Source organism: Thermobia domestica, chromosome 9 (assembly GCF_964235325.1).
Source record: "Thermobia domestica chromosome 9, izTheDome1.hap1.1, whole genome shotgun sequence".
Taxonomy (NCBI): Eukaryota; Metazoa; Arthropoda; class Insecta; order Zygentoma; family Lepismatidae; genus Thermobia; species Thermobia domestica.
Window position 1 is genome coordinate 11,196,151 of NC_137462.1, and position 18,374 is coordinate 11,214,524.

Sequence of the window (18,374 nt, forward strand, 5' to 3'; positions counted from 1 at the left end):
AGACGATGTGGTTCAGGCTTTAACTTCATTAGGCAGCTGACAGTTGAAGCTAGTAGATGTTAAAAAAGTGTTGTGCTGTGGAGATGACTGAATTTTCTGCAAAACTGTGCTACCTGTTAACAATTTTAATTCGATAAAGGTGCAAATGATGGACAGGACCGTGAAAAAAAAAAAAAAAGTTCTATTCATAAACAAAATACGTTATCAAAAGCAACAGCCAAAAGGTGGTTCAGTTGCTTTCGTTCTGGAAATTTCTATGTCTAAGACGCTCCTCGCAGTGGGCGAACAATCACAGGGAATTGGATGATATTTTGATAAAAGTCTAGCAAGACTGGCGTATAAACAGTCAGACATTTAAACATCCATCATCAACCAGTGTTACATACATACATCTTCCATTTCTTTGAGCTGTCTTCAATTTGTACTGAATCATTTAAAATGTTCTAATTTTCGTTGTTAAAAGTTAAAGTTTCAGAGATTACCTAAATAAGATTGAATATAAATACAGTTTGAAAATCACACTGGGGTATATTTTTTTAGGAGCTACTTATGGGTTTATGAAATATAGAGGACACATCTATTAGTTTACACAAACATTAAAATTGCTAACACTATTCACAATAATAATAATAATAATAAAACTTACAGGTAAAACTGCTTATTCGTTTTAAAAAATCCTTTTTGACCATAGGGACATATTTGTCCCAGGCCATAACTAGGTACTCGTTAAAGTGAAAAACTTGCAATGACAATTTTTGGATTCTATACGTCAGCTTCAGCCTAAATACTCAAAAAGTATATTCTACATGCCTTAAAATACTTAAGAACCTGATGGGGTTAAACCATTTGGAGAAAGGTGGCTACAAAAAGAAGCTTGACGTGTGGGTGCCACATGATCTGACTCGAAAACATATACTCGATCTAATTGCTATCTATGAATCCCTATTGAAACGTAACGAATTCGTGCCATTTCTGAGGTGGTTGATCACAAGTGATAAAAAGTAAGTAACCTACGATAACATTGTGTGAAAAAGATCATGGTCGAAGCTCCACACACATACATACCCTGTGATTAAGTCCACACTGGCGCACAGGAAAGTTATGCTGTACATTTGATCGGATTACAAGGGCATCGTGCATTGCGGTCTGCTGCCGCCGGTCAGAACTACTTCTATGTTGGAATTCTTATAATCAAACGTAATATGTTGCGCTGTGAAGATGATTAACCTTTCTGCAAAAGTGACTCGGACTTGTACTGTCGATAATTAGCGTCAGTGCTAGTGTTGCCAACTGGCCGGTGACCGTTTTCTTTTTCAATTAGTATCTAGTTCAAAGTATAGATTTAAAAAGTAACTTTCAGTCCGTAAATCCAAAACTTTCACTATGTATCAACAGGGTGGCCCAAAAATAGGTATACAGTGCCGTACTGATCACCTCATTGCATTTAATATCATTTCTTATTGTTATCCATCAAGTAGACTTAGTTTCTTTATTATTTGTTCTTAATGTGTTTTTACTTACATCTTAAACTCAGAAGAGCCGAAGCAAACCCATAAACTAGTATGTTATACCTGATCAATGCAAGGGTGTATACCTACTTTTGGACCACCCTGTATTTTGTTAATCTGTTTAGATAGTTTTAGAGATGACAGGGACTGTATCAGAGAAAATTTGAAATTTACTTGAAAGGAATTTTAAACATCTATTGAGAGTGAAAAAGGACTTCTTAAAGCAATTTCCTGTAGTTGAAGTGTAAGTTTAAAGAATTAATTTCATTTTCCAAATCCAAAATTCTCACGTAAAGATTAATATACTTTTGTTTGTCTGTTTCGATAATTTTAAAGAAGAGGCAGTTACTGGTAAATACAATAAAATGATCAATCACGATTTCAGTTTCTCATTTATATCACCATGTATCTATTAACCTTATTGGATAAAAAGATTCAATATATTTCAGGCAAAAATTTTCTTGTAGGTCTTGTATCTCGAGAACTACATATAGTGTAGCCAAACCAAAACCACCAATTTACTCAGTATGATGTGCTTATTCCGTAAAAAATACGAAATCTCGATTTAGGGACCGTTCAAAAATTTTGTGGACCCTGATCCAAAAAGTTCAATATATTTATACAATCATTTTCTTGTAAGTCTTACGGTGTATATCTGAAGAACTACATATAGTGTAGCCAAACCCAAACTATTACTTAACTCAGTATGATGTGCTTATTCTGCAAAAAATACGAAAACTTAATTTAGGGACCTTTCAAAAATTTTGTAGCCCATGATAAAAAAAAAAAAAAAAAAAATCATTCAATCAAACATTTTCTTGTACGCTTTATATCTGGAGAACTACATATAGTGCAGCCAAAACCAAACTATCACTTAACTCAGTATGATGTGCTTATTCCGTAAAAATATGAAAACCCGATTTAGGAGACGTTTCAAACTTTTGTGGTCCCTGAATCAAAAACTAATTCTTGGCCAAGATTGCAATCTTTTGATCCATTTTTTGGATTATTCCTAAAATTCTTGTTAGTAAATGTACTAAGGATATGCAGAGCACAGATGCTAATACACTTTTGTTCGAGATAGTACATTTCCTTCCCATGGATGGGTCTGGACAGGGATACTTCACACTTAGACCTATATCATAGGGAATTTTGAGGGGGGCCCATTTTTTTCAGAGTTGGCAACCCTTGTCAGTGCATCTAGCAATTGAAAAGAAACGGCGGAAGTGGTAAACGAAAAGGGTGTCTTATAGCACGTTGACAACGCCAGACTGCATTCATCTTGAACAACTTGTATAGAGTACTTGGCTGGGAGGTTTCAATGAATTCATCCTATAGGCTGGACCTAGCATCGTGAGAGTAGGTATTTCGGTCTCTGCAGAACTCCCTGATTTTGTGTTAAATCAGTTTAAAAGACGTCTGTAAAAACCAGATTGACTTTTTTTTTTTTTTTTTTAAATACAAACAACGAAAGTTTTATAGTGACGAGATTCTGTTGTTGCTGGAAAAATTATATATATTTACTTACAAGTCACAATAAAATTATTATTATTATTATGACCTCCAAAGGCTCGATACATTTTAGATAATCTGATATTATGTATATTTTCTTTGACTCTTCCGTAATTTCCAGTGCTTGGAATTAAAATCAGTACGGAATCAGCGGCATATTTAATCCTCTATTGTAGGATAGATTATCCCCCCCTCAGGATTAAAAAATTCATCCACGCTAAGTTTCATCAGATTTTTATGCAAATGGTGCATATTTTTTGAGGCTTCACGATCTATTTAGATTTAAAATCAATCGAGGACAAGAGTGTGAACTTATATGCTCCCTCCCGGTTTTAAAAAAATCATTCTATGATAACTTTTGTAATATATATATATATTTTGTAAGGATCCCCACATCACAACAAAAGCACATGTATAATGACACGTGCCATTATTCACAAAAGCAGACGATACACTAAGGAGGAAGACACGAAGGAAACCGAAAGGAGACGGACCACACGAAAGGATCCGAAGGAGGACAAATAAAAGAGGGACCACGGAAGGACCTGTCATCAGTCGACCACTGATCGCAGCCTATCCTAATAACCCTGGAGATTGCTATGAAGCGAAGGGGTTCTCCTAACCACAACTGAACCCTGGAGGCTGCTATGAAGCGAAGGGTTCACCTTAAACATTACCGTACCTCGTAAAGGCTGCTATTAGCCGAGGTCTCCTTGAACCATATTTTTAAATAACCCTGGAGGCTGCTATGAAGCAAAGGGGTTACCCGTACAGAACGTTATAACCTTTGTCATTATAGAGACTTTGTTATAAGAAACTTTTATAATAAATTGGTGAAGAGATAAGTCCCGGTCCATTATTTGACTCTACCCATAAAAACCTTTATATATATATTAGGGTGGTCTTTAATTTTCGATTTCCGAATTTCTTTGCTCCCACCCCCTAAATTGGTTCCATGTCGGACCAAATGAATCTGTGAAAAAAATGGGCTCAATCGAAGAATATTTAATCGACCCCCAAGCGTCCTAAACATCTGAATGCATTTACAATATATAGTATATGGCAAAAGTTTGTAATAAACTCTTAAAATGGCTGAGGGAAAGGAATCATATCTTGGATAGAGGTTGTAGAAGTAGACCCATACCTGATATTGAGTAGTGACCGAGATGAGGCATATCTTTACGTTCACCATCTTGGATTCGGGCACAAAATTTTAAATAGAAATGACGTCATATGATATATCATTTTGAGGTAGCTTTTGACGGCAAACAGACGTCTGCCTTTATTTTCCACTTATTTCTGAACATGTAATAATTATCAACTATGGAAAATAAAAGCTCCGAAGTAATAAAACTTAATATTCTGAGAGTTTATATCTCTGTACGGGCTGCAATTTTATAAGATTGTTGAATAGTTTCCCTTATTTGAATTAAGCCATAAAGTAAAGAAAGAAATGCACATGCCCATCTACTTGGAAAGAAGATGTGAACTTTCAATGTGGGTTGAATATATTGAAAACCACTGTGGTGGTGAATGATGTTGCAGAGTGAGGTGTGAAACTGATACAAGAATACGGGAACATTTTAACAAAGGACGAAAAAGAGAAACAATACATATTGCAGATAGTCAGTGAACACAGAAAAAAGTATCTAGATGCTACAAAAATTGGCTTAATGGTGCAGTAGAATTTGGCTAGTTATCCACAGCCTTCAGCTTTCTTTTATTATCATTTTAAACATTCATTATATTAGATATTTATGTAATTTCATTTCATATAAATAATTTCAATATAGGGTGGTGTGTATTTCGACGGGATGTAATTATATAACAACATATATAATTATTTCCTTGTTACATATATGTAATAGTTTATTAATATTTCAGTAACCTATAAAGAAAAAAATAATATTGAAAGATAAAAAAAAAACTATTATTTCAAAGCTAAAAAAAATAAATGACGAGAGATAAGTTGAAAATATAGGAAGAAATGTTTTTACAACGAAAGGTTACCCAAAAACGATGTCACAAAACATCATTTCCATTTAAAATTTTGGGTCCGAATACAAAATTGCGGACTTCAAAATGGCCACCATCATGCTATTTCTCAGGGTAAGATGTGGATTACTTCCAATCCTGTATCCAAGATTTGGTCCCTTTCCCTTCAGAAGCTTTAAAATAAGAAGGGTTTATTCCAGACTTTTCCTATATATTAATATATTGGATATGCATTCAAATTTTAGGTCGCTTGGGGGTCGGTTAAATATTCTTCGATTGAGCCCAATTTTTTCATGGATAAATTGGGTCCGACATGGACCCAATTTAGAAGTTGGGAGCAAAGAAACTCGGAAAAAAAATTTCGCATGTAATTAAGGACCACCCTAATATATATATGGTCAAATATGGTGTATTTTTTCGGCATTTGCAATGGTTCACTAGTTAAAGTGTAATTACATTCAGGACATACTACTACGTCAGAGAATTCCTTTATATCGATATATTATTTATTGATTTGTATAGCGAGGATTTGCCGAATCCGAGGAGAAAGGAGGAGGCCACCTTTCCTATCGGCTCTATCGGCTTTATTGGCCACACCCACCTACCTTAGAGTAAATGGTTCAGCGGTCAAAATATTCAGACGGAGGCTCAGGACAAGAAAGGAAACAAATATTCTAGAATGTAAAATGTATTATATTTATTGTCAGATACTGGACGGATTTTTAAACCAGTAATGTCAAATTATTGTCATGTAAAATAAATTTAAAACATTGAATAAGATAAGATTTCCTTTCTGCTTTTATATCAATTACAGTAAGTTTTATTCTTACAAATGTTATCATCTACGTTTCAACATTTTACGCAGATCAAAAGTCACACAATAATAATAATAATAATAGTTATTTTAATTGTAAAGAGATATTAAGCTTTTCTGCTATATCGTACCTTACCAAATGAAACTGTTTCCACAATACTGTGCTTTTTGAATTCCACATCGAGATTCCAGTGGCACTAGAGATTTTATGAGATGAAAGAACGTTTCAGAGCAAAATAAGTAGTCAGGATGAGACTATTTATAATGACACAATTTAGAAGAAGCACTTATAAAATTTTATACATTTTTAGTTGTAGGAACTGGAAATTCAGACTTATCCGAGGAAAAGTTAATCCAAAAATAACACTGTCATTTTTTAACATCCAACAATACAAATACCACAATAATATTACGATAAATTCACGAACTTCTATATTTCCACTCTAAAACATTTATACTTAATTTTTGTAAATTTTACATGGGTCAGTCAGAAAGTTAGTTGCACTCCTTCTTAAATATTTTCGTTCATATGCTATTTTGATGAAACTGGGTGGCAATACTGCAGACACGAAGCTGTATCGTGTAACGTAGCGGCTTTCACGAGGCAAGTGAAGGTGTTCTGATAATCAATCGTGAACATGTCTCGACAGCTGCAAGTGGCGTCCAAATTGGAAGTGCATACAGTGATTCGTTTCTTCTGGGCGAAAAGGTGTAACTGGACTAAAAATTTATTGGCAGTTTCATGAAGTGTATGGTGAAAATGCAATGTCACGTCAAGCTATCGCGAAGTGGTGCTACATGTTTGAGAACGGACGTATAAATATTGACGATGCTGAGCGCGAGGGAAGACCATCACCCTCCTTATAGCCCAGACCTTTCACCGTGTGACTTCCATGTGTTTGGTCCCATGAAAGACCAACTTTCAAAGCGACGATACCACTCGGATGATGAGGTGAAAGCTGCAGCTCAAGAATGGTTATCGGGCATTGGATGGGATTTCTTTGCAGAAGGCACAGAAAAACTTGTACCACGCCTCGACAAATGCTTAAATAACGGAGATAATTATGTTGAAAAGCAGATTGTAAATGAAACTTTACGATACAAATAAAGTTATTGTAAAATTTCTAACCTGTTTTATTTTCTTAAACAGTTTAACTAAGTTTTTGACTGACTCTCGTATTTTATTACAGACAATTTAAGAAACAGCTTTATTATTCGCTTTTATTTTCTTTGTACTACACATATGTTGAACATACAAAAACATTAACTGATTTCCTTACGTTCGCGTCACGGTTAAAAGTTCTTTTGATTAAAATTTCTTTTTCATTCGTAAGAACAATACTCGGAAGAACTTTATGATATAGAGAGCCCTGATGTTCTGTGAATTACTTTTGCTATTTTCCTCAATAATACATTGTTCACGAGAATGTAAAAAAAGTTGCTGATCGGCTGAAACAACCATTTAATAATATATTTTTCATAAATGAAAACTTATTATTTAACCACTAAGGTTCACATTTTAACATTTCCCAACATAAAATAATATTTACTATAGAAAAAAACGTTACATAAATATCATACAGCGAAAAATAAATGTGAATAAATATACATAAGTAAAAATGCTAGACTCAAAGTTATATTTAACAAAATGTTACACATCAATTTGACTTCTAGGTCATGGCACAACTTAAAAGAAACAAAAATGAAGGATGAAAAAGTACCAGTTTAACATAAATAATATAAATCTAAATAATGCCTTACAGTAGAACTATTTTTCTCCTGACATGATATTCAACCATTATGAGAAACAATATTTATATTTCAAATGCATTATACAGTGCGTCCATAAAAATACTATCATATTTTAAATTGGTATTACGTCGCGTTGGATAATCGTGTTTAAACGAAATTGGTCACATTTGAAAGGAAAACTCAAAAATATTGTTGTGCATGTCAACAATGGACAACGATGCCAATAATGGAATGAATAAAACACAGAAAAAGTAAATTCACTTATGTTTACTTTGTGCTCACTAATTAGTGAGCATACTTGTGTTTACATGCCCACTAATTGGTTATTTCCACAATTGAAAGAAGAAGGCGGCGGCGGCAATGATATTTTCCAACAAGATGGAGCACCTACTCACTGGCATTTATACGTTCAGGAACATTTGAATGAGCAGCTTTCAGAAAGATGGATTGGGCGTGCCGGAAATGATTATAATAATGTCTTCTACAAGTGGCCGCCAAGGTCACCTGACTTGTCAGTCTGTGACTTGTTTTTAGGGAGTTACGTAAAGGATTGTGTCTGTGCACTCCCATTGCCTCAAAAGCTGCAAGAAGTGCAAGTTCGTGTCAGTGTGCCATTCTGTCCATTTCATCCTATATATTGGAGCGTGTGTAGCATGAATGGAAATATCGTCTTGATGTCTGAATCGCCACTCGTGGGGTCCACACACAATGTCTCTGAGGTATAGTAAAAATATTTGAGCTTTTCTTTCAAATATGACCAATTTCATTTAAATACGATTATCCAAAGCGACATAATACCTCTTTAAAATATGATAGTATTTTTATGGACATTCTGTATTACGAAAATAGATCATGAGAAATAAGTAGATAAAAATATACAACAAAATTCTAACAATTTTAATCGTTTTTGTAAACTGTCATAATAATAACGTGCAAGCTTTAAAAAAAATACCGTGCATTCTATTTTATTTAGAATAGTATTGTCATACGTAGTGTGATGTAATTCGTAATACATTCCTCAAATAAGGAAGAATAAGTCTTAGAATATATTCGGAACAGTAAAACTATTCAAACATATATACTACTTAAATGGTCCCACTAATACAGGGCGTCCGAGAAGTCCTTCCCTGATTACAGAAATTGATAACTCAGGCTAGAAATAAGATAGAAATATGAAACTGGTGTTGAATTGTTTACAAACTATAAAAGTTTTTGTCTGTGTTAGGTTTGTTCTGTTTTACCAAGTCTCAATTTTGTCAGGAGAGCGTGGAGCCAGATGGACCAACAGCTTGGCCTCCACGCTCTCCTGACATAACCCCATTAGACTTCTTTTTATGGGGTTATGTCAACGATGAGGTCTACCGAACACGTGTACCAGATCTTGAAACCCTGCAGCAACGAATAACCACAGTCGTTGCATCGATCCCTCCAGTGATGTTGGCTAATGTGTGGATGGAAATTGAATATCGCCTAGATGTGCTACGTGCTACCAAGGGTGCTCATGCGGAAGTGTACTGATGTGTAAAAGTTACAAAACTTTTATAGTTTGTAAACAATTCAACACCAGTTTCATATTTCTATCTTATTTCTAGCCTGAGTTATCAATTTCTGTAATCAGGGAAGGACTTCTCGGACACCCTGTACAATACGTATCAGATTTCAAACTGCTTCATTGTTACAAAAAAAGGTTCGACAACACCGCATCTTATTTTGTTTATTATGTTTTACAATATATTTTAAGAATGTAATATTTTGTTGCGCTAAAATTATTTTTCTTCATTTATTCACTTATATTAACAAGGCACATGTAAAATTAGTTAGGAAAAACATTGACTAGATAAATAGTATAAATATCATAAACTTTGTTCATATTTCATTTATTTATAATACAGTGTGACCAGAAAATCCCTTTACACCCGAACTAAATGAGTGTAACAATGCATGATTTTAAGATTTGAACCTAACATCCTGATCATTGATATGGCAACGGTGCTCCTCACATGAATTGCTACGTGACTGCCCCGCGGAGAGAGGAGAATAAAGTCTGTGCATTGACCAGTTCACTGTTTTGTCTTTCCGTGTTCGGTGAACAACAATGGCAGATATAAGTTATTTCACTTTGGAGGAGTACTTAGTTGGCAAGTGTGTGGATCCGTGAATGGAAAAACAACAATGAGAATATGCCGCAGGTGATGGATAGATTTCGTGAAGAGTTTAGTAAGGAAGCATCAAGTCATTAAACGTTGATCACGTATGAAAGAAGGCTTTTTGCCTAGGAAGTGTTTTGGATGCCCCTCGTTCTGGCCCTCCAACCCTAAAGGAAACGTGTGCACAAGTTACAGCGTGAATGACGCATTCACCCTGCAAGTCGACCAGAAAGCACTGTACAGAACTTGGAACTGCAAGGAACAATGTAGCTATGTATGAAAATGGACTTCCACCTGCATGCATTCCGGCCAATGGCCACCAATGAACTAACCGAGAATGACTTAAACCGCTGGCAGAAAGGATGCAGTATCTTGTTGAAGGTCTTTCCCACTATTCCTGCTCGAAAGTCCGTTCTTTTCTCTGACGAATGTGCTATTAATGACGGATAGAAACGTCTTCACATGAAAAAGAAATAAAATAAAATAAAATAAATAAATAAATAAAATAAAATAAATAAAAAAAAAACTCCGCACATCATGCTTTGGGTGGGAATAACTGAACAACACATCATTGGTCCGTATTTCTTTGACGGTTCTGTGACCCTGGCTACTTATTTGGAGATGCTGAATGACTAGCTTCTTCCACAGCTGCAGAATCTGGACATCAACAAAACGGTTGTTCACCAACACGATGAAGACCCGCACACTTCTCACTTGCTGTTCGTGAACGCTTGAACGCACTTTTTCTTAGCCGGTGGATAAGGCATGGGTCCCTAAATTCACCAGCCCTTTACCCTTGGCCGCCTCGAAGTCCAGATCTTACGAGACCAGACAATGCCCTGTGGGGTATCATCAAATCACACGTCAGGAAGAAGAGAGACATGGAAAATGATGCTCTGCGGAAAAATGCGCTTTGAACCCTTGCAGCTTGTGACGCCGTAGCTGCTTAAGTGGGTGAGTAAGACGACATGGAGACGTATCAAGCTTTGCAAGGATAATGAAGGTGCACATACAAACGTTTTGGACAAATAACTGTATTATTAATGTAAGGATGAAATAAGGGCCAGGTGTAAAGGAAGTTTCTGGCCACCTTGTACACTTACTAATATCTACTGTACACACATACACACAAATGATTCAGCCACTATACTTGATCATAGAAGTATATGCCTTCGAAAACTGTTGAAAATACAAATAAAAGTCTTTATAATTTCTGTATCAAACTAATAATATCACCTGCTATGTTAATTACAATAATAGAACAAAAATATATAATTCAAACTAATGGATGAGTGAAGAGTTCCGCCACTTCCAATGTCATTAGAAGTGCAGATGCCACGGTTCCAAAAATTTATACTCACAATTTCAAACAACATGGCTGCTACGTAAAGAAAGACAGTCTAGATATGCGTTTCACATTTATCTTCATTCAGATAAGCTTCATTACCTATTACCTTTGATCCACTTGTTCTTTAAGGTTTCATGCAAAAAGGTAAACAGAAATCGCCTTTTTTCTTTTACTATAATGTTATGTAGCTCATACAAAACATAAAAACTGCAAAATCCTTATCATTACGTGATTTTTATTAGTTTATAAAGCAGCACAAAGGACGCATAGTTAGAATCTATAATGCCTACTTCTCCAGTATCCTAAATAGCGAATTTTTGACAGCCTCTTGCTATTTTTCAAACGTGTGTAATTTAGAAATAATATATTTTTTTTTAAAACATAAAGATTATTGTATAAAGTGGTCACTAAATGTTTTGGTTACTCACTTCTCTGTTCTAAAATAAAATTTTATTGAGTCATTCCATAAGTAATGTTTTCTGACAATACGGGGAAACTGCAACATATCACGAACAAATAACAAAGTACACGGGGAGTGATTTGATATCGCTTGACAGAACAGTTCCTAGTGCAACAGTGTGCCGAGTGAGATCGCTCCACAGAAAATTGTATAACAAGGGCACACGTTAGAATATGGCAAGTACAGATTATCATATACGGCGTATAATGCTGTATGACTTTCATCGAGGTTGTCCAGCAACAGCAGCACTAAAAATCTTCAACGCTGTATATAGGTAGGGAACCCACTATGTGTGGAATCGTCATAAGAGAGAGTTCCAGAAATTCCGGGCGGAAGACGCCACCGTCAATGTACACGGGAGACCTGTTGAGCTGGACAACGATACTCTGCGAACAGCTGTTGAAGCTAATCCACATCAAAGCAGAAGAATGGCTATAGAATTCCATTCGATTGTTGATCGGAATCTTCAGGATCTCGGTTACGTCGAAACTGCAAAGATGGCAATCAGCTGACACAACAGACAATGTAGATATTTCCAGACTCGTGCTTTTCCGCCACGAAAATGAGGCATTTCTGGACAGAATGGTGACGGAAAATGAGAATGGATACTTCACTATTGCATGCCGCAAGTTGCAGCAGAAACAGAGCCTCGACCCCTACAAAAGTGATGTAGTATGTTTGGTAGGATATCCATGGTATCGTCCATTTTGAAATTTTGCCATCGAATACAATACTCACATCCATTGTCAGTATCTATAGAACGGCTGCATTGCTAAACAAACATCTTACATTACTCAATTGCAAGGGGTACGCTCATCCACGGGGACAGTAGCTGGCTAAATTTTGATAGGAGAAAACTCTCACTGGACCTTGTAGTGACATACTTTGCTCTGTTTCGGGGGGTCTCCAAAACTATATTCATGCAATACTTCAAATGCGTGATGATGAAGATATGTGGTACACAGTGTCTCAGTTTTCTCCATTAAAGCCACTTGAGTTCTATCGGCAGAAGTATTCAGGATCTACGACTGATTAATAGATCGCAGAGAGTTGTGAAAATGGGGGAAACTGATGATTCTTACGTTTGTGATAATTTTTTTCAGTGTTTCATGGTGATAGAGAAAACGGCATTACTAATGGGGGGACTTATATTCCAATTATATTCGGCGAGTTTCTCTTAGTTTCATGAGTCAGTCCCATAAATACGAAGTTTATTTAGTCAAATGTCCAAGTTAACACGCTTTACTCTACACTCCTACTTTTTTCCTACTTACTGCCCACTTCTTTCGGTAGACAAAATACAGGCCCACTATCCATTTCATAAAGCTATCAGGTTAAACGAGCAATTTAATTTTATATTCAATATGTGGAAGAAAAACTTCAATCAATTTATACATACCTTAGCTAATCTGTAAATTAATTGCAGTGTTCCTATAACTAGAATGGTAATCGTGTTTAACAATACCCTAATATCGACAAAGAGAGTTTTTTTAGTTAGATAACAACATATGAGATACTGAAACAATAAATACCGTTCTTTACATAACAAATAACACAAACTCAACAAGTTGTAACAATATTGCACATACATTAATAAAATGGTGCTTACCAAATATAACACAATCAATACGAACAAACTATTAACCTAACCATACGGGAAAAATATAAATGACGATAAATGTGAAACATAGCTAGTATTTTAAATTCGTTGTTATTTACGATAAAACAAAATAGCATACATAAAAAGGAAACGTGTCAGTCTGTACGTTACGCTAATAGATGTCGCTATCTGTTGCCTGTCTGACGGCCAATAGGTGTTGCTACGGTTGTATATCTGACGCCAATAGGTGTTACTGTCTGTTGCCTATCTGACACCAATAGATGTTGCTATATGTTGCATGTCTGATGCTAATAGGTGTCGCTATCTGTTGCCTATCTGACGTTAATAGGTATTGCTATCTGTTGCCAGTCTAACGCTAATAGCTGTTGCTAACTATTGCCTGTCTGACGCCAGAAGATGTTGCTATCTGTACCCCGACTGATGCCAATAGTTGTCGCTACCGTGCAGGAAATTTGGCGATTTGAAACTATTGTGACGATTTAATTGCAATTTATGAACTGTATTGTTTCAATTTAATTAATAGACACTGAACAAGTCCCGTACCTATATTTAGATTTGAGCATTATTTATTTACTTATTTACAGTTAATATTTAATATATTGTGTCGAATTAGTGGCAGCTGAGACTGTATTATTTCAATTAATTATTTCAAAATGGATGGTAATGATAGTGAATATGCGCATGCTTTGCCCTTACTAAGACAAGAGCCGAACCATATTTACTTTCGAGCATTTTTGTGTAATCGCATGTTAGGTAGTAGGCAAACTTAAACAATTAGCAAACTTTTCATTTATATTGTGTAAGGCGGGCTGAAGACTTGGCGCAACATTTAGTTTTATATAAATTGCATACAAAATAAGTATTTTCTTTTCTTGATAACTACAGTGGATTCAATGTAAATACTAATTCAATCACGTATGAAAACTTACTTTACTCTTTTATCTGATCTCTTTGAAAAATACTTCCTTTACAAGTATAATGGCTATTGAATCTGAACAAGTCCTCCCTCCCTTATATATATATATATATATATATATATATATATATAAAATCTCGTTTGTTTTGTTCGTGCTTTACAAAAATACACAAAAACATTTGCTCATTTCACACATACATGTATATAAAATTAAAATATGACACATCTCTACGATACAAAAACATATAAAAATGTATATAATAATCCAAATGTAAAACTGCCTATTAAAGCAAAAGCCAGAGCGTCGAAAAGTTGTTCTGCATTTTAATTAGTACCAGTATGAATGCCGGTATGTAACGCTCAATTGGTATGGATCAAATCGCTGCTACATTAACATACGACTTCCTTCATAAGTTTTTTTTTTTTTTTTTTTTTTTTCACCTAGAATGCTTTCTGCTCAATAGCTACCTCTCTTACAATGAAGGGACGGTTGTTAGCTCAGCTCTGTTACGAGCTTTAATTTGAACTTACTCTAAGATATAAAAACACAAATATTTAGATCAGTCTAACCTGAACCACACCCTGCACGTGACATAAATTCACCACACTAGTTGTAGGTTAACTTTCTTCCTAGAAACATTTTAAGACGGAAGCAAAAATTATCACATTCGTGACGCAGTGTGCTTTTAAATGTTACCAGGTAACAATCACTAGAAAAACACAGATACAGGATGAAAAATGAAATGAATAATAATAAACTAATAGCACAATAAATTAAATATTTTTTACCACAAATATGGACTATTACAGTCCTTGTAAAGCACTGGTAGCTTATGCTGCCTCTGACGTAAGTAAAAGCAATTTGAGAGACATTATGCATACAAATTTAATTCTCAAACAAGGAGTAGTGTCTTGTACAGTTAAATTCAATAACATTGCATTATCCCACATACTTTTTCGAGAGCTTTATGTATCATTATACTCCATTTAAAATTATAATGTAATTGTATATTATCTCTCTTAAAGTACAAACTAAGCGTTAAAAAGAGAGAGAGAGAGAGAGAAATGCAATTGTTATGAATGTGATTATACAAGAAATACAATCATGGTCAAATCGATAGAAACAAGAGAGACAGTCTCCATTACTATGTAAAATACTACATAATTAGAGACGATCAGATGAAACTTTTTCGAATGCAATATGTGCAAAACGTTAAAAAAAATGCGTATGTTTCAGGAAACCTCAAACTTTTCGTTTCAGAGCCAGAAATCATTTTCATATTACCGCGAATTTTTGCGAAATTTAGCATTACTTGCGATAAACGCGAATGAAAACGAAAAAGTGGAATTCTTGCTAATTATTGCTAATAATAACTAAAAAGCTCATTTCCAATATTATTTACTTAAAAATCGTTGCATTTTACCTAAAACGTGCACAACGGTAAATTGAGTTCTCTACAAAATCCGTAAGCTTCATGGCGTGATGTCACTTTCTGGAATTTGACATTGTTTAAGGAAGTTGACATCGTATCATTGTTAAACAGTTTAAAAGTTAACCACGGGTCTTTTGCTGTCAGCTCGTTAAGTTCAATATGGTTGCCAATCTCGAGTGTTGATTCCAAGAGATACTTTTCCAAATATAATATGATTGTTACTGACAGAATAATACACTTAAAAGAAGAATTGGTAATGTCTTGCTGCATGTTATCTTTTAACTAAGGATGACATTGGAGGAAGTGTTTTAATTTTTGCATTAATTTCTATATTTCAGTGAATACATTAGCTAGAATGTGCACCTAATCAAGGTATATCCTCATTTTTGTATCTCAGATACACCTTACTACCAAAAATATATTGTTTACAAGTAGCATATTTAAAAAAAATAAATGCGAAAACTGTGATAATTAATGCTACAAAATATCAAAATTGTTGCGAAAAAGTTTCGTCTCCATACATAATGTGTAATCACAGAGAAAAATAATCATTTAATTCAACGCAACAGCTACGGTAACAGCCTACACATCTTAAGGAAGTCATATTAATTATTTGCGCGACGATACACATATCACATACATTTCAATAAGATTACGCTTTCAATATGATCAAAAAGATTACAACAAACTACTTTAACTGGACAGCAAATACCAGTATATTAGGCAAGTATACAGACAGACGGCAGTCTTGTACAAACTAGCCTCCAATATTTATTTCACATATGGAAATAATATGTATTTTCTTTTTTCCTTCATGAATTAATCAAGCACAACATATTTAGATCAATAACTGGAACTGATATCTGCTACAATGCCAATTTCAAAACTATAATCAGCTCCAAGGCTTTTGTACAATCAAAGAAAAAAAATAATTGATAACTAATCATACTTTACCAAACCTCAGCTCCTTTTCTTTCGCAAAAATATATTCATGCAAAATAAATTTACTAATTTCCTCGTATATTTTATAGTTAAACATGACTCACATGATTTTATTGGTAAGAACAGATAAACACATATGAGGCGTACCGGAAAGTAAAGGTGAACTTTATAAAATGCTATTACGTGCAGTAACACCTAACTGATCTGTTCCAATCAATTCACGTACGTATATATAGGGTGACCCGTAATTATATATATATGATGTTTGACTGGCTGTAGTATTTGTAATTCTGGACAAAAAGTTTCGATATGGCAACACTGTGTCGCCTAAGAGCGGGAATAATGGTTACTGGACTTAGAACCGTTAGTGTATGCCAGACTATACCATACCAATGTGAGAGTGGCTGAACAAAATATTTGGTATGTAGAGTGGCCAGCACAATCTACCGATTTATCACATCTGGCTTTATCTTATAGATGTTTTAAAGGATAAAGTGTATCAACACTACATACGCAATTTGGTCAAACTACGGGAAGCTATCACAGAAGAGTTCCACAAGATACCAGTACGGGTCTGTCAAACTGCTTGTGACAACGTTGCTCTTCGTCTCCAGGCATGTATCTATTTAGATAGTGCGTTGGTGGACCATATCATGGAAAACAGAGATTAAAATTATTGTAAGGAAAGGTAAGAGACTAATGAGTTTATGTTCAAGTTAATGTTGTTAGTTTCTTTACGCAGTCTTTGAAACACCATATACATGATTATGGGCCACACTGTATATTGAGTGGGGCCGCGGTCGCTCAGTGGTAGAGCTTTCACCTCTGGTGTTTGGGGTCCCGGGTTCGATCCCAGCCCCCGCCAAGTGAACTTCGTGGTGGACAAACACCGTGTGCGTGGGTTTTCTCGGAGTTCTCCCGTTTCCTCCCACTTTCTTCATTCCACCATTTCATTTATTACTCATCATCACCGTCTCCTTTAGCCTAACCGGTATAACCGCGGGACGTATAACTCAAAGATTTCATTTCATTTTTTGTATATTGAGTGTCGTTCATAATTTCCTTAAAAAATAAATTAACGATTATTCATATCAATCAGAGTTCACTAGTAGAAAGGAATTTTCAGGAAACAAGCCCTGTTTAGTTCGTCCTTACTACTCGGGACGCCTCATATTTCTCTCACTGAAACCAAATATAATTGTAGTTCGTTAAGCGTCTATTCTAGGAACTACGCTACTAATAAATTATATTTCTAAAATTGAGTTTCAGTACTTAATGCTTTTTACATGTATAGAAAACTAATTACTCAATCCAATTTTTATCTGTTATTCCTTCCATTTTGTGATTGTTTCAAAATGCTTGGACTTACCAACACTGCACGACCCTACTATAAACACACTAATGAATTTATTTTCAAGTTAGGTACTGCATCCTCCACATTTCTTTTTAGGTCGAGCAGCTGCAACAGTTTTCCGATCATTGTGCAAAGCTGAAAATTATAAAAGAAGAAATTAAAGTTTCAACAGAGATAAGGTTCGTCCCTGGGATATTTTATATCATTTCACTTAGGTGGTGCAAGTTAGAGGAGGGGAGATATATATAAAAATAAATAAAACTTAATAACTCTTGAACTACCCGATCGATCTCGAACAAATTTTTCACATAGATGAGGGTAGGGCCTGGGATAGTTTATATGATTTCACTTTGACGGTTCAACTTAGAGAAGGGGGAGACGGAGATATTTAAAAATGACCGATATTAGTGTCGAATCCATAGTTTTGGGGGTCGCTGAGATGAACAGTGACACTTCCGATGCCGTTTAAATCTAAATTCAGCCTTGCAACTTGGGGAGGAGGAAGGTGGAGATATATATCAGGTTGTCTACTAAAATTTAAAAAATGAAATTTGGTGACTTTTCGTGACTTT

General features: G+C 35.0%; 1 protein-coding gene across 1 annotated transcript in view; it reads right to left on the minus strand.

Moving 5' to 3' along the window:
- Positions 1–5,687: 5,687 nt before the first annotated feature.
- Positions 5,688–18,374, minus strand: part of LOC145694412 (ras-related protein Rab-34-like) — a 51,769-nt gene continuing 39,082 nt past the window's right edge. The window contains exon 7 of the mRNA XM_081770611.1: positions 5,688–17,937. Within this exon, the coding sequence (XP_081626737.1) occupies positions 17,867–17,937 (71 nt within the window). The 3' untranslated portion in view covers positions 5,688–17,866. The remainder of the gene's footprint in view (positions 17,938–18,374) is intronic.